Source organism: Doryrhamphus excisus, chromosome 3, assembly GCF_030265055.1.
Source record: "Doryrhamphus excisus isolate RoL2022-K1 chromosome 3, RoL_Dexc_1.0, whole genome shotgun sequence".
Taxonomy (NCBI): Eukaryota; Metazoa; Chordata; class Actinopteri; order Syngnathiformes; family Syngnathidae; genus Doryrhamphus; species Doryrhamphus excisus.
The window spans coordinates 10092329-10118304 of NC_080468.1; the positions used below are offsets into that span (position 1 = coordinate 10092329).

The 25976-nt window shown below is 40.3% G+C and overlaps 1 protein-coding gene across 2 annotated transcripts; it reads right to left on the reverse strand.

Moving 5' to 3' along the window:
* pax3a (paired box 3a) lies at nucleotides 1-25105 on the reverse strand. 2 transcript variants are annotated; one of them, XM_058066749.1, is made up of 10 exons: nucleotides 25045-25105; nucleotides 24788-24893; nucleotides 24297-24532; nucleotides 24029-24158; nucleotides 23796-23939; nucleotides 10074-10273; nucleotides 9396-9561; nucleotides 7648-7871; nucleotides 3505-3768; nucleotides 1-903 (listed from the first exon to the last, which is right to left on the reverse strand). In XM_058066749.1, the coding sequence occupies exons 2-10, from the start codon at nucleotides 24870-24872 to the stop codon at nucleotides 886-888; spliced, it is 1467 nt and encodes a 488-aa protein (XP_057922732.1). In that variant the 5' UTR covers nucleotides 24873-24893; nucleotides 25045-25105; the 3' UTR covers nucleotides 1-885. The 2 variants fall into 2 exon arrangements, with proteins under 2 accessions (XP_057922732.1, XP_057922731.1); XM_058066748.1 differs by having other exon boundaries at nucleotides 24788-25101.
* Between the last annotated feature and the right edge of the window lie 871 nt (nucleotides 25106-25976).

The window sequence follows — 25976 nt, forward strand, 5'->3', positions numbered from 1 at the left end:
CACTAAATAAATAAAAATATCAGAAAGTTCCAAATGAAAACTAATTTAACACATGCAAAATTATTTAAAAAAAATTATAAAAAAATAAAATAACTGTCCAATAGGAAATGTATATACCTGTAAGTGTTTTTTTTTTTTCTTTCTTGTTTTTTGGCTTCTCAGTTTTACACTGGGCAATGCACTCCACCCAAAAAATACTGTATGACAGATGTCATTTAAAATAAAATAAAAAAGTATTACTTGGAGGACATGTACATGTGATGGGTGCTCGTTCATGAGGTATGAGGGTATTGCACTTTCTTTGGGTTGCAGTGGTCCACACAGGGTAGATTTACTGTCTTTTTCATCACTGTCAGCTTCGGAAGAACATCTGGCCCCTTTTGACAGGAATAAAAATCCGTTCTTCCTCTGTTAAAATGACGTCACTTATTTTGAAAAAAAAATGCTTTCCTTCCTTTCGGGTGTTTTTAAGAAATGGTGTGTTTTATGTAGAGTTTACTGACAAATACAGTTGGTCACAACTTTGACCTGACGAAAGCATGGCATTGGGTGGGGGGCAAAATAAAAAAAAAGAGTCTGCCTCAAGTTGCAAAAATCAAATCTTGAATGTATTAAGTCCGTCCCTCCCACCACAGCCCTTTTTTTTCCTTATCCTCTTCAAGCATGAACAAGCGGGCTCGCGTCCTCGGAGCATGACGAGACGCGCAAGGTAACTGGAGAGGCTGCACCTTTGGTCCTAATTATTCCAGTCGACCGTCGCCATCAGTATACCCTCCATCGAGGTGGTTTTCCTTTTTTATTTCTGGAAGGGAGCACACCTCTCCGTCTCCTCCGGTTGGCCTTGGAGAAGCTGGCAAAGACAGCCGTGTACCAAGTCGAGTGGCTTTAAATAATGAAAGGAACCTGAAGATGACAAGAAAGAGAGAAGTGAAGGTTAAACCAGATGGGTGGATGCATGGTGTTGGCTGGGAAAATTGACTCGGTTTAAGAGCAGGTGAGAATGGAAAGTGAGGTCCGAGGTTGAATAGTAAATCCACCAAAAAACAGGTGAAGCGCTTTGGGGATCTCTTGAGAGACCCCCCTTTGAACCCGGTGTGGTTGGCTGGATCTCTCTAGTTCTGCTCCGTTGATCAATAACTAAATCTGACCTCCACTTGGACACATGGTTCCAATACGGGCCTGCCAAGGGTCATAATCGCCGCCCTGTTAAAGAGCCCTTACCTTAACACACACAAAAAAAGCTACATGTGGTTTTCTGCCAGGACGGGCTAAATTAATGCGATCAAGATGTAGCCACTGATGGGGTAGTCAACATGTGCTCGTGTAGGAGCCACCCGCTCCCCTCCTGTCCTGTCAAACACACTTTTAGTGGCTTCTCTCTTTAAGTCAGGCCAACATGGGGGTCATTACATGGATAGGTGAGCTCCATTCTCATCATCACGGGGGTCATGAAAGGACAGTGAGTGTGTGTCGGTAAAAGCCTGCCACAAAATACCTCAGCGCCAGGCTATAGGTTTGATGATCCTAATGTAAACGGAGGTAACCTGCTGTAATTTCAGCACACAGCGAGCTGATTTGATGATTTGAGACTCATCAGAAGGGTCCGTGCAATTAACGTGGTTTACGTTAGGTAGAAATCCTAAACGCAGCAGTGCAAACACAGGCGAGCCATAAAAATTCACTTAAAAAGAGAAGCTATATTTCATCACTTTACAGTATTGTGATAATACAGTGGAACCTGCCTTCCAGAAAGCCAAACATGTTCACACAAAATGTGTTTTGTTGTTTAGTTAGCGCTTTGCATGCAGAAAACCCTTCGAAATGCGTATAAATGTTGAAGGAAATGGATTAATCAACATTTAACGTCAGCGGGATCCACTCAGACACCACAAGTTATTTTTTTAATTCAGTTGTGTTTCTCTACGTCTGTATCAAAATGGCGGCACTGGCATTATTGGGTTGTTTTGCAGTCACGATCAAAAGAAAAGAAGAGACGTGTAGCGTAACTTGTAGTTAGCAAGTAATTACAGAGTCAACCGGTGATGATATTGTAGACGGTCCCTGTTTTCGGGTATTAGCAAGCTAAAAATATTTTTTCAAAAGCCGTGACAATTTTGACTGATTTTTCTAGGCACACAGAATATTCTGTTCGATGACTACATAGACGTGGTATCTACCAAAAGAAAGGTTAGACTTGTATCTTTCATCAGAAAAAAAAAGTTAGTTTCTACCTTTTTCCATTCTTTAGTAATCAGCAGTGTAACATACGTAAGTTTCAGGAAAATATCAGTTCCTAACTAGAAAACGAAGAAAAACAGCTTTTTGTGAAGATACGTTTCAAGCATTACTTTCACATAGCCCGTGTAGCGTAACTTGTAGTTAGCAAGTAATTACAGAGTCAACCAGTGATGATATTGTAAGACGGTCCCTATTTTTGTGTATTAGCAAGCTAAAAATATTTTTTCAAAAGCCGTGACAATTTTGACTGATTTTTCTAGGCACACAGAATATTGTGTTCGCGGACTACATAGACGTGGTATCTACCAAAAGAAAGGTTAGACTCGTATCTTTCATCAGAAAAAAAAACGTAGTTTCTACCTTTTTCCGTTCTTTAGTAATCAGCAGTGGAACATACGTAAGTTTCAGGAAAATATCAGTTCCTAACTAGAAAACGAAGAAAAACAGCTTTTTGTGAAGATACATTTCAAGCATTACTTTCACTTAGCTGTTTATATTTTGCCAAACTATCTAAACAAATATGCCACAACATAAACAACACAAAAAATGGTTGTTATACATGAAAATAACTTTTATAACTAATAACTAACTTTTTTTCACTTCAATGCTCAACACCCTGCATGCTATCCCTGTGCTTTTTCACTTCCTGCTGCACTAAACATGAGCTCTACTATTGTGCAGTTGTGTCATCACCTCATTTTGCCTCTTGTAAAAAGAGGTGATGACACAACTGCATACTAGTAGTTTTGAGCCATAACAGCGGCAACAAAGTGACAGAAGTGCATTTGATGAGAGCTCGGCATGGAACATTTGCATGTAAAAACATACTAGACAGCAAGGAGGTCATGGAAGAGCATGGAGGAGTGTAGCATGCAGAAGGTTACGCATCGTAGGGATATTGTAACACATGGTACACACACAGTTTAGTTCCAAATGTGAAAATTGTAAATACATGTAAATACAGTGTATGTGTAAATAATCTTTCATTTGGTATGTTCCATGTTTAAATAGCCATAGAACACTATATTCTGTGTGCCTTGAAAAATCGGTCAAATTTGTCTCAAATAGCTGGTACTGAAAGGGTTGTCTTTTGAAAAATGGCTGGGATTTATTGAATGATTCACAAACACAATGAAAAAATTAGAAAATTAGAAAATACAGTATAGAGTATTTAAACTGTTTTAAATTTTAAATATCAAGATATTTTAGAATGCAGCCCTCTGTGGAAAAAGTTTTGCCTCATGTCTTTCTTCTGTGGGAACCTACCTTGCTCTGAGTGTATTGTCCATACTGGTAAGACGGATGGTGGTCCACGGCGTAGGCTGGCGAGGTGTATGAGGGCGGGCAATAAGACTGCGTGCTCGGCAGGGCGGGCATGCTGGACAGACCCGGTAAAGCCTCCAGTCGCTGGGAACCGTGACAGCTCGCAGCCATACCGCCATTCGGCTCTAAGCCCCCGGTCAGCGGGGAGAGAGCGAAGTCACTCTGGGGCTGATGAGGTACTCCTCCTGGGTTCAAAAGGCCCATCACCTGTGGGGGGAGACAGAAGGAAGGTGGGTGATTAGAAGAAAAGAATGAAAAGACATTCGATCAAGTCCACTCGGGTGGGCTTGGTAGTCATTGTTCATTGTCAGACACACACTGGGCTCACCTAATACTTTCTTTTTATTCTGCTTCACTGACTGATAACCAAATAGACCTACAGTTTGTTTTGTATAGACAGAAATCACTGGAAAATAAGTGGATGATGGAAATAATATGGTCACTAATACAAATAAATACAGTATACTAGTTATTGATAATGACAATAATATAAACTGTAGTATAAACTACATATCTTGTGTGAATATGAATGCATTAAGTTATGGACTTGACAGCACCTGCATGTTTTGCCATGAGTTATTTCTTGAATTCAGTTGTTCTCACCTTCTTTGGCCCCATTTTGGGTGATTTTGCAGCCGCGAGCAATCAGAAAAGCAAATTCAATTCAAGAAATAATTCACAGTGTCGGTGAACGCAATCTTAAATGTTCATTTATGCCTTTCATTCATCCTTTATATGTGTTTATATGCATTTAAAATTTTAAAAATATCATTGTACAACTATTAAAAACATGTTCTGTGATAACATTTTTGTCTTTTCCGAACAAATTAATTGTATTTGCGATGACAACACAAATATTTTTGTGGAAATTGTTATATAGCACTTTTAGTGCAATCGTGCTAACTAGAAATTAAACACCTTCAAGCATTTTAAAATTGCTGAAGCAAACTTCTTGGCAATGTTTCATGTTACATTGTGCATCATAAAAACTCAAAATCTTTGTGCGACTTTTTTACTGAAAAATGCTGGTCCTATTCCATTTGTTTGTGAAGCAATTTTAGCATGATTGCACTAACTAAATAAAAACTAAAAGAGCGATGAAAACACATCTCCTTTGCAAAAATAGTAAAAAAAAAAACCTGAAAATATGCCACTTTGAAGTATTTAAAATTTATGTTGTGTCTGCCTTCAGACTGGTGCGTCTGTTCAAAGCAAGATACCCCTTGTTCACAATCTCTTGATGCCCCAAAATCACCGTGTCCTTGTGAGGCCTAGAGGCCAAAAGGGTACGTGGGAACGAGGGGTCAGTGTGTGTGTGTATGTGTGTGTGTGTGCGCCGTCAATGTGTGGTACCCATACAAGAGTACTAGTGTGTGTTGTTGTGTGTAGTCATTTTCTTAGCAGTTTTTGCTCTGATGTCTGGGCTGCAGTCGGTGTTGCTGGGGATACATCATGAACAGCTGCACGCAGGTTTGCGTGAGAAACAAAGTCATGAAATTGTCTTTTAAAAAAAGGGAGGGGAGGGGGTGGGGGGGTAACACAGCGAACAAGACTTCCAGAGAAAGAGTTACAGTCCGTGTAATGAAGAAAAGAGGTGAGAGAGTTGAATGGGAAGGCAACGGAAATAAAGTATGACAAAGATATAAATAAGGCAGTTTGATGCGTAAAACATGAGGCTTCCCACAGTGGCAGCCAACTGGCATTATGAACATACTGATGTGTCGTGTACAGTATTGTATGATAGTATGATATGATATGATATGATATAGTATGATAGTAGATATCAATGAGCAGACCTTACACATTTCAACACACTGACACCGACAGCGAAGTAAGAAAATAAACAAGATTGAACTGGTTTTTGTCATCCAACGGCAAAGAATGTTAAGAAAGGAATAAGTAAATATAATAATTATATCATAATTTATTTATGACTTTTCTGAATTTGAAGAAAATTATACAATAATATCATAATAAATGTTTATCAAATTAAATGACTATGTAATTATAGTGAGATATGATAAACAATGCATGTTTTTAATTAATAAAAATGTTTATAAAGCCAAAAATGCAATTTGCAAAATAAATTTGTAAAAAAAACTATTAAATATGATAGTTGATCACATTTTTTTTGATCACAAAAAGATACATAGAAAAAGCAACTTGTGTTTCAACAAAGTAATCCAATCAGTACAATTATTTAAAAAAATATTTAAAGAAAAAACGTAATGACTAATGAATATAATAATAATAATTATTATTATTATTATTATTATTATTATTATTATAAACAATTAAATATTATAGTTCATAATTCATAGTTCCCTTTTTTATTATGATTACAGAAAATGTGAAAAAGATACATAATAGAAAAAGCGACTTAATAGAAAAAGCGGTTATTATTATTATTATTATTATAAATACAATAATGATAAATTATAAAAATATTTTGACACAAGTTAAACGCTAGTATATCCCAATAAACATAATCTTAAATATAAAAACTATAATAATAAAATCTAATGAAATATGTTGAGTTATTTTTTAAGCCTTTCCTGCTGATAATTTAAAAAAATTAATCCCTTATCATGTTATGCAAATCAATCAGGAAACCTATACTAATATAATAATCAACTTTAATAACTTTAACTCTAACTTTATTTTTCTGAAGCGGTAAGGTTTGGAAATACGTCAACGGTTCTGCAGCCGCAGTTCGCAATGCCGTGTCTGTTTTGAGGTGGTTCCGGGGATTAGGTCTCAGGGGGGTGCAAATCCCAGCCGCTCGCTTCCTTGGTGAGAACGGATTGCTTTGGTATGCACCAGATCAGCAGAGGGATGTCGGGGACTCTTGCACCTAAAGTGGAAGACTCGCAGCGCTAACCCCTCCGACAAGAATCTCCCTCATCTAAAACCAACCTTTATCCATATCAGCTGCTAGGTCATGATATGACCATATCTGGAGTTAAGCGAACTTCTCAATCTCCTGATGGATGCAGAGTGGCGGGGAGTGAAGATCATTCGCAAAATTGGAGTTCCGATAAGCAAATAGGGGAGATTTAACAGAAAACGGTGCTGAGTTGGAAACTTTCGAATGTCTTCTGAATGTCATTGAATGTAATCACTCCTTCCTCTTTATTTAACCAAAATCAGCAAATTAATTATTCCTTAATCTGGAAAGGGCGCGAGTATGCATTCCAACAGCTGCAGTGAATACACAAATTAAAAGAAATTATCCAACAAAGTGAATCATTTGCATAAATTACACACTGCGTTATAACAGGATAGAGTACTTCATTCGAATCAATTAAGAAGCTGTGTGATTGCAATTCCAGACTGACATTCCGGGAACTCCGTATCGCTGTAAGACCTTCTGATGAAGAGCTGCCCGCAAAAGGTTAATGCTGAAACCAGCCACTAGTCCACACAACCTTTGGCCTTTTTTATTGGCAGACCGGTCGCTCTGTGACCCTTTGAGTGTGCCACGTTCACTCTACGGGTCTCTCCTAATTTTTCAGTTTCGGTACAAAAGCAACACCTTTCATGTGTATGACAAATGCATTGAGGACTTCATTTGGCCTCCATTCTTCATTTCAAAGGCAGCCATTAGCATGCGAGGCACCTATCACTTCCTCCCAGTGCAGGCCGTAATAAAGATACTTTAAATACATACATCCTCAGGCATTTTAGGTTAGTAACAAACCAGCCTGAGGCATTTCTTGTGTTTATCTGTGCCTGACAGGATGCAGAGATGCACTCCATCATGGGAATTAGTACCCAGCGTGCTTTGCATCTGGGCCCGGCCACCCTTTGTGGCGACTAAAAGCTCGTTTTCCGCCTGTTAGTCCATCTTCTGGCCCCGGTAGGGAGCCACTGATGGAGCCTGATGACTGTGTAATCGACCATAATTGTCTTTTCAGTTTTGATTTGTGTCATCGCATGGCATCCTTATATCTGCAGCCTTCCTCAAAGACTGACATTTGCCGCATTGCAAATTCATCAACCCGTCCGGATGAACACAAATGAAAAGCTACCTAACAAGGATCTCATCAATGTCAAGGCAATAACAAAGCAGCCGTGCAGACAAACCTGAGGTGAGAGGCTGTTGGCGATGGCGGCGGGGTTGACGGTGTTGGTGTGTCCGGTCGGGCCCACGAAGCCGTCCGAGTATCCTGAGAAGCCGTGGCGGCCGGAGGAGAGGCAGTATGCCGAGCTGCCGTCCTGAGAGCTGGACGATGAACTGAGGGCGCTCTGGTGTACGGAGGTGGGCGGCAGAGGCTGCGGCCGGTGGACCGTACTGGGCTGCTCAGTGGCTGTACGCAATAGAACAGAACCATTTACAAACATGCTTATGGCATGTATGAAAGATGTATGAAACATGTGAGATAACTTCAGGTACACCTGCACAATGCAATGAGGCTGTATGAAAATGTTGAAAAGATGATGTCATAATTGAACATTTGACAACATGTGAGATCATCCACTAAATTCCAGTGCAAATTTTGTGTCCTTTTTTTTTTTTTACATCTTCACGACAAAAGTCAGGAAAAAAAAAATTAGGACACCCCATCCGGATAACTGTACCTAACATTTTTGGCACCGCTGTTCAAAATGCTTTCTAAGACATGTGTGCATACATGAGAATCATATCTTACGGAGAATAGTTGCTATTTTTAATGCAAAGAGGCTGTATGAAAATGTTGAAAAGATGATGTCATAATTGAAAGCTTGACAAATTGTGAGATCATCCACTAAATTCCAGTGCAAATTTTGCGTCTTTTTTTTTTTTTTTTACATCTTCATGACAAAAGTCCGAAAAAAATTAGAAAAAAAAGAAAATTGGTTAAATGGTTGTTTGTCTATATGTGCCCTGTGATTGGCTGGCCACCAGTCCAGGGTGTACCCCGCCTCTCGCCCAAAGACAGCTGGGATAGGCTCCAGCAACCCCCGCGACCCTCAGGAGGAAAAAGCGGTAGAAAATGAATGAATGAATGAATGAATGAATATTATGAGTTTAATCTTGTAAAATTCCTTCTTTTTTTTTCAGGTTGGAATCAAATTTTTTTGTCTTAATATTTTCTCTTAATTCTTGGAAAATTCCTGAAGATTTTTATTGGTGGTGGCACGGTGGTCTAATTGTTAGCGCACAGACTTCACAGCTAGGAGACCAGGGTTCAATTCCACCCTCGGCCATCTCTGTGTGGAGTTTGCATGTTCTCCCCGTGCATGCGTGGGTTTTCTCCGGGTATTCCGGTTTCCTCCCACATTCCAAAAACATGCTAGGTTAATTGGCCACTCCAAATTGTCCATAGGTATGAATGTGAGTGTGAATGGTTGTTTGTCTATATGTGCCCTGTGATTGGCTGGCGACCAGTCCAGGGTGTACCCCGCCTCTCGCCCAAAGACAGCTGGGATAGGCTCCAGCAACCCCCGCGACCCTCGTGAGGAAAAGCGGTAGAAAATGAATGAATTAATTTTTATTGGGGTTTTTTATTCCAAATTGTAATTGTAACATGCTTTTAATTCCATTATATTTTGACTTCATTCTCATAATATTCTAGCTTTTCCCCAACTTTAATAGTTAGTAATATTTGTTTACTCTAATAAAGTTGATTCTTCCTTTTTTGTCCTGTTTTTGTGATTTTTTTAAATTTTATTGCAGATCTTGCCATTTTTGTTGTTTTTTTTCTTTTAGTTTTTCTGTTAAATTCTATTTTTAGAATGTGTATAGCCCAAAAAATTGTACACCCCCGGCTTACACTAATGCACCATAAAGTATACACAACTCTAGTATTGAATCTGATGCAGGTGTGCCAGAGTGTACCATTCATACCCACCCTGAGCTATGGAGGTTGCGGGGTAGGGGCTCTCGGGCAGCTGATAGGGTTGCAGGCCGGACATGGCTGACGGAGGGAAACCGCCTGGGATGAGGTGGTTAAATGCCATCAGCTGATTGGCTCCCGCTTGCTTCCTCCAGCGTGCTCTTCTGTTGCTGAACCACACCTAAGAGGAGAAGAAGAAGAAACACGTTTGCTGTGTTTATATATCAGATGACCTTGTTTTTAAAAAAAAAAAAAAAGTTGACTTTCACAGCACTATGTAAAGACCCTTCTGTGTCATTACAGGCAGCTGAACTGATAGAGATCTTAACATGTGGAGCGTGCAGTGAAACCACAGACATCTTTGTGTAGCGCGGCCAGTCAGAGGGTTCAAATAAAGCCAGAGGGCTGTTCCAGCTGTTAAAGCCTATATCAGCACACCATCTCAATGAGCCATAATGTATTTTGGGGATCTTTACATCGCCTATGACAAAAATAGGAAGCTGTCCTGACACACAGTGGGTGCAGTGTATGCATGTCTGGGGCGGGTGGGGGGGCTGGGATTGTGGAGGGTTGTGAGGGTTTAACACATGTCTAGGAGCGCTGTACGGAATGTGTGGCAACATCTCCAGGCATTTTAACACCCGCAGATCCGTGACAAGCGCAGCTCATCGCCTGACAGTCAAGATAGCCAACCTGAACGCGAGCCTCGGTGAGTTTAGCCCTCTGAGCGAGCTCCTCCCTCGTGTAGATGTCAGGATAATGCGTGCGCTCGAAGGCCCGCTCCAGCTCCTCCAGCTGCTCCGCCGTGAATGTGGTCCGACTGCGACGCTGCTTCCTCTTCAGCGGAAGGCCCGGCTCGGAGTCTACATCGGAGCCCTCGTCCGAGTGACTGGCTGGAAAACAAATAAAGTGTTACTTCAGGAGGCTCGCTAAGCTGCCACACAATAGCCAGCTCAGAGACAAAAGGTGTCAGTGAATGCAACACATGGTACAGAGCCACTTTAAATTGTCTTCTACTGCTTCTTTTAAACTCCTCTGTGGTTCCTGAAGGGATCAAAAGCCAGAGGCTGCTTGAACACGGATTAAAGAGGACTAGATCTCTCCGGGGGCTTCCATTCCCTGGGACACTGTGTCTCTCCTGGTCTTAGCCATGCTGTGCGCTATGCCGATAGGGTCCCAGAGTTAAGGGCACTTGGCTCTTTTGCAGGTGCTTCTTAATCTGTTTGTTCTGCTGAGGGCAGAGTGAGCGATGGAGGGACCGCTTTTGGGGTCTAATTCAGCAGAAGACGGGAATCAATGAAGGCCTGAAAGTAGAAGACGAGGACTATTGCCGAGTTCGGGGGGGGAGGTTACCCATCTATTAAATAATGATTAGGCGCCGCAAACTGGCGTGACAGCCAGCTATTGTCCCCAATTACACGTATGCGGTCCCCCCTTCGCTTTCTCAGTCACAAACATGCATCTGCTACGTCTCGGCCTATGCAGGCCCTTTGCTCAAAGAACACAGATGGACTCCAGAGAGAAAGAATCCACTCCCAAATCCATGAGGAGGGTTCATTGCACCTTTTCGACGTTGGAACACAAGAAGCGAGAGGTTAGAGCGAGCACCAGGACAGAGGCCGGTCTGTCTCCCCACTCTCCAGATGTAAAGCTTTAATTAAAAAGTGCCAAGTCAGACATAGAGGAAAGGGGGGGTAGAAGGGATCTCCCCTTGCCTCTGGAGCCTCCGGAGCCAAGCAGGAAATGTTTGCGCCGGTTGCTAGTGTGCGTCTGACCAGGCATTACACACGGATTTGGGCCCCGGGAAGTCGGCGGCGCTCCGAACCGCCAGCACAGAAGATTTTGATGCTGAGAGGAGGTCTTTATTACATTTATACAAAGGAGTGCCATGTGAGTGCCGGCATGAGGGCTCACACAGTCTGGATGCTTGAATCATCTGTGTGGTTGGCGTTATGAAAACATCACTTGATACTCTTCAAACTTTTTGCAACGTCCCTTAATTGGCAGCAAACAAAAATTCTAAGGAAGATTATGGTAGCTCATATACACCCTTAAAAATGCTGGGTTAAAAACAACCCAATCTGGGTTGTTTCCCAACCCAACGCTGGTTAAATATTGGACCAACCTCGCGTAGGGTTATTTTAACCCAACAAGTTGGGTTGGTTCTCTTAACCCAACAATTGGGTTGTACATTGGGTTGTTCATATGACCCAACGCTGGGTTCGTATTTACTACACGGCTGGGTTATTTCAACCCAGCAAGTTGAGTTGCCAATATACCATATATATATATATATATACATACATACATTTGTTATATTTGGTATATAACAAAGTTTGGTTGCTAAATACCTCGCCAGCGAATCTGTTCGCTTGCCACTTTTGGAGGGAATGGAAGTTTGCTAAGGTTACTGATCGATTCCTGAAGCTAGTACTCTACTTACATTGTAACAACTTTATGAAGCTGTATATACTAATATAAAGTCAATTCTACGGTAAAACAATAGTGGGAATGTAACAAACTTTGCTCCGTGCTGAAATTCGTCTCCTCAGATGAAATGTGCCGTCCGAATGAAGTAAGTTTGTGGACGGTGCTTTGTGCGCATGTCCAAAATTCTACCCAACGCTTTGGGTTGTCAATCACAACCCAGCAGCAAATAACTTAGCACCCAACAGAGATAACCCAGCGAATTGGGTTCTCATAATACCCAATTCAATAAAAAATTACCCAATTAAATGACCCAACAGGCTCAACCCAGCGGTTGGGTCAAAAAAATAACCCAGCATTTTTAAAGGTAAAAGGTCCTCATTGGCACAGTAACTCGTGTTAACTGCAGAGTGGGGGTGGACCTCGCCTTCCTAGGCCCCCTATATTTCTCTCCCCCTCTCTTGTTCCTTGTTTTTATTATTAGAAACTGGAGAAAACACTCCGTCACAGACTGTCCCTTAATGGCGGATGACAGTGTTGCTTTTGTCATCCTCTCCTTTTCTCTTTTGCTCTCTTCCTCTCTTGCTCTGTGTCCTTCTTTTTTTTGTGGAAGTGATGTGGCCAAGTCTTTGTATCTTAGCAGGGAAAAGCCTGTGGCAGGGCTCTATTGGACCGATTACCACGGTCCATCTGTAGGAGCCATCAGGGGCGCCCGGGCCCGCATTCAGGGGCCTGTCACCTGCCCAGCAGGGAAGAGAGCGTAAGGGAGGGGGGGTGCAGTGGGGGAATGAAGGGTGGAAAAGAGGGGTAGGCCACAAAGGGGTCCAAGAAGGGCCACTGGGGGCTGCAGAGGGGCACAGCAGGGGATCACCCCTTCATCTCCTCCCTCGACTGCCTCGGGATCATTGGCTTTTTTTAAGGGGGGGGATGGTGAAGTGAAAAAGGGGGTCGACATGGAGTAGAGGCTGGTGCCACCTGAAGGTGCTCGGGAAGGCTTGCGTTGGGCGCCAAACTCTCTCTTTTGCTCTCGGAACGTGTCCACTCTCAAAGCAATCACCAGGCACACTGTCGCGAATTTGTTCCCACACATTCCCCACGGCAAGCAGCAGAAGAGGATACTAAACACACAAAGGGAGGCCTCACCCTCCTTACTTAAACACCCAAATCAAATTTTACGCTGGAGCTCAAGCTCTGGGGAGCTGAAAATACTTCATAGCCGCTCACAGTTTGGCTGCGGCTCCAACAAGAATCTTAATAGAAAGATAGATGATTACTCGCGGGGGCGGAAATTGAGCCTACAGCAGAATATCCTTAAAACAAGACATTTGCATTGGCTGCAACTGGGTTGATAGTGGAGTTTTGGGGGGTATGGTGGGTGAATTCAACAGGTTTATTAGTGTAGGGCATCAAAAACAGGTGGCTTATGCTACCGACCCACTACTCGTGCAACAGCACTGATAACGCCAAACAGATTAACGCCTCAAGGTTAGGAGGATAGCTTCAGTTGCTTTAGTCACACATCCAATAGAAAAGAAGAGGAAAGGATGCTCCAAAAGTTGCTTTTATAGGTTTGCAACAAATAGAATTATGTTACAAACTTCTAAAATAAAGTCAGGATTTATCCAAGAAGAGCCCACATTGTCATCAATGACTTTTTTGGGGGGAAAAAATCCAATAAAAATCTGTACATTTAATTTTTAATTGAAATAGTTGTATTGTATCACATGCAGTGAAATGTAGGCCTTCCTCCGAATCCCGTCTAAGGCTATGCACAATAAAGGTGACTATTATCCAAAACTGAAACTGAAACAAAAAAATACTGTGAATAACAATATAAAGTTGCAGCTAAACAGAATGGAACCCTTACTCATTTTTCTCAAATAACATAAAAATTGTTATATATATTATATATATATTGTTATATGTATTTTTAGGGCTGTGAAATGATTAAATATTGTAATTAAATTAAGAATTGTTTTCTAATTAATTAATCATGATTAATCCTTTGCAACACTGTGTGAAATATGCCAATTGTTCCTGAATTTTATGAACATAACAATAAATGACAGGATGCAATTATACAGTATATATACATATGTATTAACAGCTTCAAATAAACAGAAAATGTATATCAAGCTAAAAGATAACACTTTTTTGGGGGCTAATATTTGTTTCTTTAAAGCCGCACAGTGCACAAGTGGTTAGCATGTAGGCCACACCGTCGGGAGATCGTGCATGCGTGGGTTTTTTCCAGGTACTCCGGTTTCCTCCCACATTCCAAAAACATGCTAGGTTAATTGGCCACTCCAAATTGTCCATAGGTATGAATGTGAGTGTGAATGGTTGTTTGTCTATATGTGCCCTGTGATTGGCTGGCCACCAGTCCAGGGTGTACCCTGCCTCGCACCAGAAGTCAGCTGTGATAGGCTCCAGCATATCTGTGATCCTAGTAAGGATAAGCAGCATATAAAATGGATGGATGGATAGTTTCTTTAATTATAGCAGAACATTTGAATTGTGTTGTGGTTGTGTTCAAAGGCACCACGTAATTTAAGATGAATTCACATTTAATTTGTCTTTTAGACCAATTTAGACCACACATACAGTACACGCATAATGAAAACATTATCATGATGATGCATTCACAGACAAAGTGTCCGTGAATGCTTCTTGCGATCATCTTGTGACAACGAGGAAGTCTTGTACTGATGCTGATGCGGACTAGTGATGTGTTTGTGGGTTGGCGATACAAATGTGTTGTTGGGATTCCACTGTTGTTGATATCTCCATGTCATAATAAAGTTATAAAAGAGTGTCAGTGCTGTCATAACAGAGAGGTGTGGCTTGACATGATGCACATGCACTAAAAAGTTTAACGAAATTCATTCATTAATTTTCTAGCGCTTATCCTCACGAGGGTCGCAGGTATGTAATTTTCCAAGAATTAAGTGAAAATATTAAGACAAAATAATTGGACTCCAACCTGAAAAAAGAAGGAATTTTACAAGATTAAACTCATAATATTCATTCATTCATTTTCTACCGCTTTTTCCTCATGAGGGTCGCGGGGTGTCTTTGGGCGAGAGGCGGGGTACACCCTGGACTGGTGGCCAGCCAATCACAGGGCACATATATAGACAAACAACCATTCACACTCACATTCATACCTATGGACAATTTGGAGCTGCTAATTAACCTAGCATGTTTTGGGAATGTGGGAGGAAACCGGAGTACCCGGAGAAAAACAACGCATGCACAGGGAGAACTTGCAAACTCTACACAGAGACGGCTGAGGGTGGAATCGAACTTGGGTCTCCTAGCCGTTTAGCCCTGTGTTCATTGTTTTTTCATAGTACAAAGCAGAGGTAGGGAACCTATGGCTCGGGAGCCAGGTAGGGCTCTTTTGATGACGCTATCTGGCTCTCAAGCATTTCTTACCACAATAAAAATGTATTTTTGCTAACATTTAAAGTAAACATCACAGAAATCACTGTTAAAAATAATATTAAAAATCAAAACTTTCTTATGCATTTTAATTCGCCCATCTATTTTCTACTGCAATACGGCCGACCATATCCATCTTTCCTGATGATATTTTCCAGGTCAAACACCAAAACTTGATTATTACTGGGTAATGCGGTAGTCTACCTCGGTCATTGAGATGTCAAAAAAACATGTAAATGTAAACTTTCCTCCTTTAGTCAAATAGCTAAAGCTGCAGAACCAAGCCTTCTGGTGAAGATGGCCAAAATAATGAAATACGTGTACTGAATACGGTTCAAAACTATGCAGCAGCAGAAGTTGCATTAATGGCAGCAAGTATTTGATTTATTATTAGACACTGCGCTGCTCACGAAAGTATGCTGGCCACACCCCCTTGGCGTGGGGTAGTGTGCCTGGTCTACATAATTAGAGCCCATTATATCTAAAACTGTTGGTCTTACATAAAAATGCACACATTTTATTGCATTCAAAATGTATATGGCTCTCACAGATACACATTTTAAAATATCTGGCCTTCATGGCTCTCTTAGCCAAAAAGGTTCCCGACCCCTGGTATAAAGCATTTTTTATTTTTGCAGAATTTATATTTATTTATTTAAGATTTTTGAAGTACTGCATATCAATCTTGCAAGTAACCAAAACATACATCAGAGAGTGTGAAACAGTTCTTAAAGGCAGAAGAAGTGTTAGCAAAGAGCGACGGGGGAGTGAAATCAGCAGTGATAGTGAGCATATGGGCCACTTTACAGCCTTGCCTCGGCTGGGGCCGGCTTTGCCCTTCCTCCAAGGGCTCTTAATAGAGAAGGTAATTGAGCTGCTGACATGTGTTGGCAATGCAAAACAAAGGGCAGAAGAGACAAATGAACTAGTTATTTGCCCAGGGAAGTAGATCTGGCCCCTTTCAGAGCGCCGCTCATAGTGTGAGTGGGCACCCTGAATAAAATATTGGCAGGCCACTATAGAGTCAGTGCGAGCAGATGCATGGGAGGAAAAGAATAGTTAACTGACAGCTTATAGGCTCAGCTGGGGTTAACAGTTAAGGGGAGGGGGGGTAAAAAAAAATGGGAGTGAGTGGGCTGCTCACTTGACTTGCTAAAGAGCCCCCAGGAACCTGCAGCTGCCTGGGAAAACGGGGGGACTGTGATGATGATGGACATAAAAAGATGCAGTGAATGAGCCCCAACGCGGTTGGCACTTCATAAACAAAGAACTTAGCGGGTGATGCGACATTGAATGATGCATCTCTGTCTGATATTGATGATAAAAAAAAATCAGCAAATGGCACCGCATGGCCATTATACGCGCTCGGTGTGCGCCGCTTATTATTTAGTTCCACTTGTGGTGCAGTTAGGTGACAGTTTCACGGTGGTAGTTCCACCCTCGGGGCAGGGACAAAGCAGGCAGCAGACAACCCACGCGGGGATGCAGCAACAGGCTGCATGTTCCACTCAAACGGCCTGCTAACTAGCCTGCTTATGTTTGGGTTCCACCGGGGGTGTCCAAAGTCTGGCTCATTTTTAAAATGTTTTCCCACTTTCAGCTTTTCCGATCCATCACATGAATGGTCTTGACGGACACTCAAACACTGAACCCCGGGTCTCTGGGTGCACCACAAATATTAAACGATCATCGAAAATAAAACTAAATATGATTTTAATGTGTTTCATTAACAAAAAACAACATCAAGGTTGCAAACGCATCCTTAAATTGATCGCTGCATTAATTTGTTGGGACACTTTTGGTGTATACAAATATAAATCATTATGTAAAATATCAAAATAGGCTGTAATATGCATATGTTGGTTATCTTAGCCAGTCTTTTCAATACCTCTTAATACCATGAGCTACAATGGTTGGCCACTTTCCAACTGAAATAACAAATAAAAATTATAATTTATCCTTATTAGGGTCACGGGGATGCTGGAGCCTATCCCAGCTGTCTTCAAGAGAGAGGCAAGGTACACCCTTGACTGGTCGCCAGCCAATCACAGGGCACATATAGTCAAACAACCATTCACACTCACATTCATGCATTAGTGTTTAGCTTGTTATGAGGACAAAATCGTGGCCAAAAATGTTTATAAAGACTTGAATTGAAGAATAAATGAAAAATGTGTGCATTATTTACTACAATTCATTCAGACATACCACATAATTCAGAATAAAAATAATAACATAGAAGCAATGTGAAGTAAAAACATGTTTATCTCTCAAAACGTAGTCGTCCTCAAAACAAACAACGTAGTTTCTACCTGTTTGTACTACCAAAATACACCCTTTGATCGTCCCCCTGAGGAGGCTAGTCATGCCGTGGTGCTTTTTCCTAAACATTATTCTAACCTCCTACATGGGGGCCTGATAGTTTTAACAGTCAAGTGACCCTCGCTTAGCCCCTGACCTTTTCACAGCTCCTGTGCAAAGATCGGTTCGCTTCTGACCCTCCAGAGTCCACTTCACCAACACTACATTCCCTTCTACCAGGACAGTTATTTATGATTTACACCACCACTGTGTGTCTGACATAAAACAATGACAGCATGATTTACGAATTCCACAAGAATATTCCATTTAAAATGAACATTTATGCAGACTACCTTCATTTTCTGGGGCTCGAGGGTATTACGAGAATTGACATAAAGGAAATATACATACATTGGAGTTGTGTTCGTGTGTGTTACCATAAATGGGAACTGAGCGGCAGGCGGACAGGAAGTGACGTGGGCGTTCACGTGGGTGGGTTCAGAGTTGAGTTTTAGCTGCAGCAACAGTAGCCCGTGCTTTTATTAGAAATTAACATGCAAGATCATTCAAAACAGCAATAAAAGCCTGTTGTTCCGGCGGTCAAGTCTGGCGTTTGTGTCAATAACATTAACTCATTCAATACCAAAGACGTATTTATAAGTTTTTATAAACCCAAACATGTGATCTGAAGGAGTATTTATACGCATTTTAAGTTTTTTTGTCAGCAGAAGTGCATTTGATGGATCATTTGCATGTATTGTATAAACCCACTGACAGAAAGGAGGAAGTGGAAGAGGATGGAGGAGTGTAGCGTGCAAAAGGTTATGCATTGCAGGTGGACATTTTAACACAAACGCACACACAGTTTAGTTGCAAGTATGAAAAATTGGAAATAGTTCCTGGTGTTATTTGGGTTGTTTATTTTTTTTAATATTGTTTATGTTGTGGTATAGTTGTTTAAATATTTGAGCTGTCACAAAAGCAAAAAAAAAAATCTGTGTCAAAGTGAAAGTTACGCTTGAACTGACATTTTCCTGAAATACTGCTGATTACTAAAGAATAGCAAAAGGTAGAAACAAATTTTTTTTCTAATCCACGTTTATATAGCCACAGAACCCAGTATTGAAGGGGTTGGCTTTGAAAAATGACTGGGATTGAATGAGTTAATTACACCTAGTGACCAGTGTGGAATACTACATATCATTCTCAACGTCTTTGAATGCATCTTTTGCATGCCTTATATTTGTATTTTATTGCTTCATTTAGGCAAAAAGTATGTAAAACTTCCTACAATATGCATATTTTTAAAACTAAAAATAGGCCGTATTCAACCATGAAACAGCATTATTTATTCATGAATATATTTTAGACAAAATGTGACTGAGTGACGTCACAAAATTCAAACTGTAAAGCAGCGAGGGACAACTGAATTTTACATAAATATAATATTCGTCCAAAATCGCTTAAAGCTGAAAGTCTACATGTTAGCCGTTTTATTTCAAATCCATGATGACGCCGTTTAACACAAAAAGAACTCCACATATGAAGGTGCTTGCTCTTTATGGACTGCATCCAAAAGGCATAACTCACACAATCGTCCCTATGCTGCTGGCGTGTCTATGATGTGCAATGTGCCAATGACCAAAAAAAAAAAAAAAGAGTGTGACCAAAAAAAAAAAAAAAAAAAAGCTAAACAAAGTTAAGTGATTGACAACGCTGTCTGGCTTTAGTCAATTAACTATCCCATTGTGCTCTTCTTTGCAGAGTCTCCTCACCCCCCGACCCCCTTTTCTCTCTTCCCACTCCTTTATCCTCCCCATCACAGAGTTTTGCTTGGCTAATACTTCCAAGGAAATAAGAGGGTTCTTTTTCTATTGGGCCTCCTCTCCTTGACCTTCCATTGCTTCCATTGGCTTCTCTTTCAGCCACTTCACAGTGTCTCTGAGGTTAGAATGCCGAGTAGAGTACATCAGTGCTAAGGGGGCCGGCGCAGGGCAAGACCCCGCTCCATTACTTCAAAGTTGGCTTGAATTCATTAATTGTCCTTTGAATTAATATTGGGAGGATCACAATGCTGGTGCCAACGGAGAAAGAGGCTTTAATGAAGCATAGAGTCTGCATTCAGTTGCAGATCAGCCTTGGAGTGGATTTGCTTTCGGGTTTCTTTTTTGGGGGGGCGCGGACTGAAGAGAGTCCTGAGAATCATTCCAATGAAAGTGTTAAGTGTGTTTATATAGGAGAAGAGGGACAGTGGGGATGGGGGGGGGGGGGGGGGGGGTGGGTCCATCATTCATTCTGAACATGTACAGTGCAAAAGTCTTAGACTGTCATTCCACCTGTTGCTTTATGCATGTATGACAACTCCTCATATACTGCACCGTTTACACGATTACACCCCAAAATATTCCAAAATATTAATATAAAAGAATGTTTTATTTGTTGAAGGGGTATATTTTAGCTGCAAATGACAAATGACACACAGGACATATTTTCCAAGACTAAAATGTAAAAATATACTGCCTATAAATGAGAATCATTAAGTTATATTGAATTAATTTAATTCAGTGCTTCATATGCAATTAAGATTGTTATTATGCTTTATTTGAATGTACATAATTTAAACATGTAATTCTTAAGAGTCTGATTTGATTCACTAATAATATCACATGCAATTTGTTTGCTCAGTTTTATTGAGTAGTTGTGGCGTATCTTTTTTTTATAGAGTGTTCTGATCCCAGGGGTCTTAAATATAATATTATATAGTTACAACTACAGTTATAGTTGCAACTAACGATTATTTTAATAACCGATTAATCGGTCGATTATTTTGGGGGATTAATCAATGAATCCGGTTTTTATTTAGACATACAAGAGAGAAAATAAAGTGCACAAACACGAGGTTGCTGCTTGAATATTCTATTCAAATAATGTTAAATAATAAAGTTTGTCATGTAGCTTCAGTAAAACAAAAATACAATTATCATCCTTTTCTTAGCCGAGTCACGCAAAGTTTGTTGTTTCAGTTAATTGGCCACAGACGAGCCAAATTACGATGAAGCAAACACCTCGAGTTAGTGGTTGGGTCCGTAAAGTATCAGAAAAAGTCAATCCTGATGTGTGTGAATGTCTCGTTTTGGATAAAACACAAAGAAAATAGTCCTACTTTCATGGATGTCTAAGGAAATGTAAAAAATATGAATATATGAGAGGCTGAAATCAAAGTATATTTACATATTTAAATAAAAAAAATGATCGATTAATTACCAAAATAGCTGTCGCTTAATTGGGTGATTAATTAACCATTGATTAATCGATTAATTATTGCAGCTCTAAACAAATGACTGCATCTCTTCAAAATAAATGAAAAGTAGCCCTATATTTAATACCATACCATTGACTGTCATTTAAAAAAAGGCCAGCTGGCCCAAGACTTGCACAAGATTTTGAATTTGTCTTGTTATTTCCCACCAACGTACTTGGATATTTTAAGCTTAATAAACACAGTGAGTGAGGCCCACATATAAATTTCATTCCATTATCCTTGCCCCGAGAGGAAAAATGGAACTGTAGCCGTGTAGCAGACATTCCAGAGGCCACATTGAGGCCTATACTGTCTCGCTAAACATCCCATATTAAAAGACATTCACGGTGGAAACGCCATCACCCAATAACAAACACATAGAAATCCTGTTTGAGGCCTGGGTTGACAGTGTATGAGAGAAAAGTTTGTGTTTATATTCTTTTCTGAGAGTAAATGTTCAGATTGGATTATCATTCCGGTGAGTGCAATTTACACAAACAAAGTCCGGCTCGGTTCCTTTTAGCGACAAAAAGCGGTTCAATCTTTCATGTTTTGTCAGTGCCTGATTCCTCCCGGCCCTCGGGGCTGCTGGCCTGCACCATTGAGGCAGGGAGAATGGCAGCAGATTGTTGGAATGCGCCTCAATGAGAGCAATTATTACATGTTGACTGCGTTCACCATGGCACGGTAGGAAAAAAAAAAGGGCAAAAAAAGAAGTGGGCCCTCATTGAAGAGGGCACGGCAGGATTCCCTTAGAAAAAGAAAAGTTATCCCTTTGACTGTTTGCATTTCTGAGCTTTTCTGTTTCACTCCCGGCTCACCCCCGCTGCCATAAATGGATATTTGCAAGAGTGGCCTTTCATGGCCTGCTTCAATTGGTTCAATGAGGCTAAAATGCAAACAGCAATAAACAGCAGTGAGGATGCTATCACTTAATTAATACACAATCTTGCAATAAGTGGCTCAAACAATTCAATCGCATCTTTAAATTCCGCACACTGGCATCCAAAACTAGAAAACAACATCCATGCTCTCCTCAGCCGCTTACGTATGTCATGCAGACCACAGAGCAAAACTGGACCGGCACTTTTAGATGCATGTCCCGAACCTTTTCGCCGTTCTTTTCCCAGACAAATAAATCTAAATGAGTCAGCTTTGATGTGAGCACTTGAGGCAAGGCAACAATGGTGCTGCAGGAGAAAGGGGCAGAGAGCAACAGGCCTCTCTGCACCACAACAATGGCCTCTGCAAACACCTACTTAATCAATATTTGGCCAGAAGACACTCTCCCCAAACTCCCCTCCTCCTTCTCCCCCCCCCCCCCCCCACCTTTTCACATTCTAATGAGAAGCCATAAAAGGGAAAAACAACAACTACTTCCACAAAGACACACAAGAAAGATATACTGCTGTTCTGTATATGAATAGGAGGCAAGCATGCAGGCTGTTTGTATAGGATGTCATCTATTTGATGGAAATACTTCATATCGGGAGTTCATCATCACAGGTGTAAAAACAGACTTTTTTTTTACATATTAGAATATAGTTACTCCATATTTTTGTACGATTTTTGACATTTGAGGTTTTATACTTTTATTATTGAATTTGGGATATACCTCAGATGAACAATACATGACATATTACACCATCTTGATACTTATTTGTCAGGAATATTAACTTTATATATTTATTATTAGATTTATATATTTTATTTATATCGGATGTACCTTCCAATATGTATTTATGTATTTGTTTACCAAGCCCAATATTGATTTTTTTATTCTAATTTAAAGTTTTTGTAACTGTTTTATTTTGCATCCTTTCATTTTTAAAATGGAAAAAAATGTAAACAATACAACCTGGTAAACAATACATGACATATTACACCATCTTGATACTTATTTGTCAGGAATATTAACTTTATATATTTATTATAACATTTATATATTTTATTTATATCAGATGTGGATTTCAATATGTATTTATATAATTATTTACAATCATAATACCCTGTACCTTGTCCACCAAGCTCAATATTGTTTTGAAAGTTTTTGTAACTATTTTATCTTGCATCCTTTCATTTTTAAAATGGAAAAAAATGTAATCAATACAACCTGGTGAACAATAAATGGCATATTGCACCAAGTTATGAGCAGATATTTTTGTTTTTGATAATCCCATTTTTAAAAAAGTCCTCTTGACAACATTTTACGACGGAGGCAAGTGTTTTATTATATATATTTATAGTGCTTATTTGCAATTTGTAAGCTTATTTCTGAAGGAGGAGGTGATAGGAAGTGCCTGCAGATAGCGCGTAAAAGAGGGTGCCTGAGGCGGGAAGGAAAAAGGAGGAGGAGGAGGAGGAGGGCGGCGGACTCCTTGTGGGAGATGAAAGTGAAGAAGAAGAAAAGGTTGGGATTTTTAATCTAGTGTGGAAAAGCGTGACAAAGCGCCAAATGCGCTATTTGAGTGCTGTCTTTTAGTTACATTTCTGGGTGGAAACGCAAAAAAAAAAAAAAAGTTGTGGTTCAATCTGTGCGTAAATGTGCGCGATTCCACATCGAACACTGGGGAAGTTTGTCATCAATCATTAAATACACACGCCAGTTCCTTTTGCGAGGGGAAAAACACTCCAACAAGTCTTAAATCAACAGGTGCCAAGTGGCTCCATGCACTGTACGCATGACGCAAATGTCACTTTTTGGTGGGAGGGGGGGTTGAAAACTGAATAATTTATTGCTGCCTTTATAGAAAGACATTATGTACAAGCTTTTGGGTGAGTTTTTTTATTATTGAGGGTTTATACAGACCTGAGATTTCGGACCACTGACCATCCTCAAATGGTGATTTAATATGTCCGATATAAATGTGCGTTGTTGTTCAAATCATCAAAACACATTTGAAACCAAATTGACTAAATGATAAAAATTAGAATAAACTCACATCTGTCTCCCAGGATACCATCGATGCTGTGTTTTGTCCTGGGTTCGTTTTCCTCCATCTCCCTCTTCACCACGTCGTCCCCATCCTCATCATCGTCACCCACGCCGCCGAATTTGGACCTCATGATGCGACTGATGGCGCTCACTTTATTCATAAGGTACAAAAAATGGATTTCAAAGGAAGTGGTACATTTTATTCTTAAAATATGTATATGTGGATTTATTTTTTTTTACCTGAAGGAACACTATTTCTATCACAGATGCCATCTTTTAGTAATTTGTCCCTAATTTCCCAGCTGAACATCCCTGGGTTCTCCCTCTTGTACTCTTCAATCTTCTTGTCCACCTCTGGAGTTGCACTTTGCTTTACAACAAGAAAAAAGTAAATAAAAACATCATTTATAATAGTAATAATAATAACATTTCTGTGCGACAAAAACAGCACCAGATTTATTTTAATGCGTAATAATAATGACATTTAAATCAAGTTTTTCTTATTTACCTTTGGTTTGCTGCCTCCGATGGCTCCGGGTCGTATGGAGCCAGTCTCCTGGTACCGGCACAAGATTTTGGATACGCAGCCGTGAGAGACCCTCAGCTGGCGGGATATGACACAAGGCCGGACCCCGTGGTGCGCCATCTCTACGATTTTATGGCGGATGTGGTTGGGCAGCGGCCGGCCGTTGATGAAGACACCACCGAGCTGGTTAACGCGACCTTGACCCAAAGGGGTGGACACTGGACGGGGGAGGCGAGGCGACAAATATGGTTCAAATAAGAATAAATAAATAAGAATAACGTTTATGCGTTTATATTGGCTAAAAAGTATTTTTTCATAAATTAAAAAGCAATAAAATAAATTAATAAAATAAATTAATTAAAACAAATTTTTAAAGCAGGAAGTAATTTTTAAACATTTTTTAAAGTGTCAATTTAATTTTAATAATTATTAACACAATTCTAAAAATAAACGTGTCGTTAAAATGGACCTACCCTCCAGAGAGTAGCCTCCCCTCGGGTAGTTCTGGTGCGGACTGGGTCTCATCATCCTGGTTAAACCTCCTGCCAGTGCTGTCATGCCTCCTGACCGTCTGTCAGGCTAAATGAAAAAAAAAGTTCGTCCCAAAGTGCTTCTTCTTCTCGTTGTTAATCCTTCAAAAGTATTTGAAAAACACGCCACTTATGCGCAACAGGTTTCTCACACCAATGCGAGCCAAGGATAATAATAATGATAATAATAATAATAATACCCTTCAAAGTTCAGTCCGGTTCCGGTGGAGTTTGGGTCAAAGTGCAGCTCTCTACCCGTCCTGTGAGGATTGGGAGGATGTTTTGGGAGGATGGGGGATAGTCAAACATTTTTATCTGTGGTGGCTGTCCCCCTCTGACTCGCTGCTGCGGCTCCCTGATTGGCGCAATGCTGCGGACGTCCACGGGCTGGAGGAGCGTTCTGATTGGACACACACACACACACACACACTTCCTCTGGAGGGTGGCTCGACCTCATGAGGGTCGTCTGGTTGCGGTGTCACAAGCTTCATGCTGCTTGTACGAAACTACACACACATACACACAAGACAAGGTAATTACCACATTTTTACCTGATCGCTGTCTTGGAGGCACACGACAGAGTGCATATTGTCTTTAAACAGATGAGAGGTGTAAACTTCATTTCCTTGAGGGTGGGGGAGAAGGGGAGGGGGGCATTAAATCAAAACTGGACCGTTTATTTAGCAAAATATCCAAACGTTCAATAGATGACTTATTTAAAGGTTGACAATAATCATTTTTAAAATAACATACCTATTTGTTGTTGTTGTCTTGCTTTATTGCAAATTACTGCAAAGATATCAAATAGTTAAGTCATTCAAATGTGCGTATTGAGTTATTTTTTTATTTTTATTTTTTTACATATTAGTAAATGGAAACTTTGTTTTAAAAAAAATTACATTTATCCTCCACGTCCGGTTATTCAAGTATATTCATGTACATTACATTTATTCTCAATGCTTTATCTGTACATCTTGTTACATTTAGGACAATTGTAAATCCTTAAAATGTGTTTACAAATATACAGATATGATATTTGATATTAATCTCACACTTCAAATAAATTACACTTCATTATATGAATGAATGTTGATTGTACAGTCAAATTTGTTTCTACGCTTTTTTCCGAGTT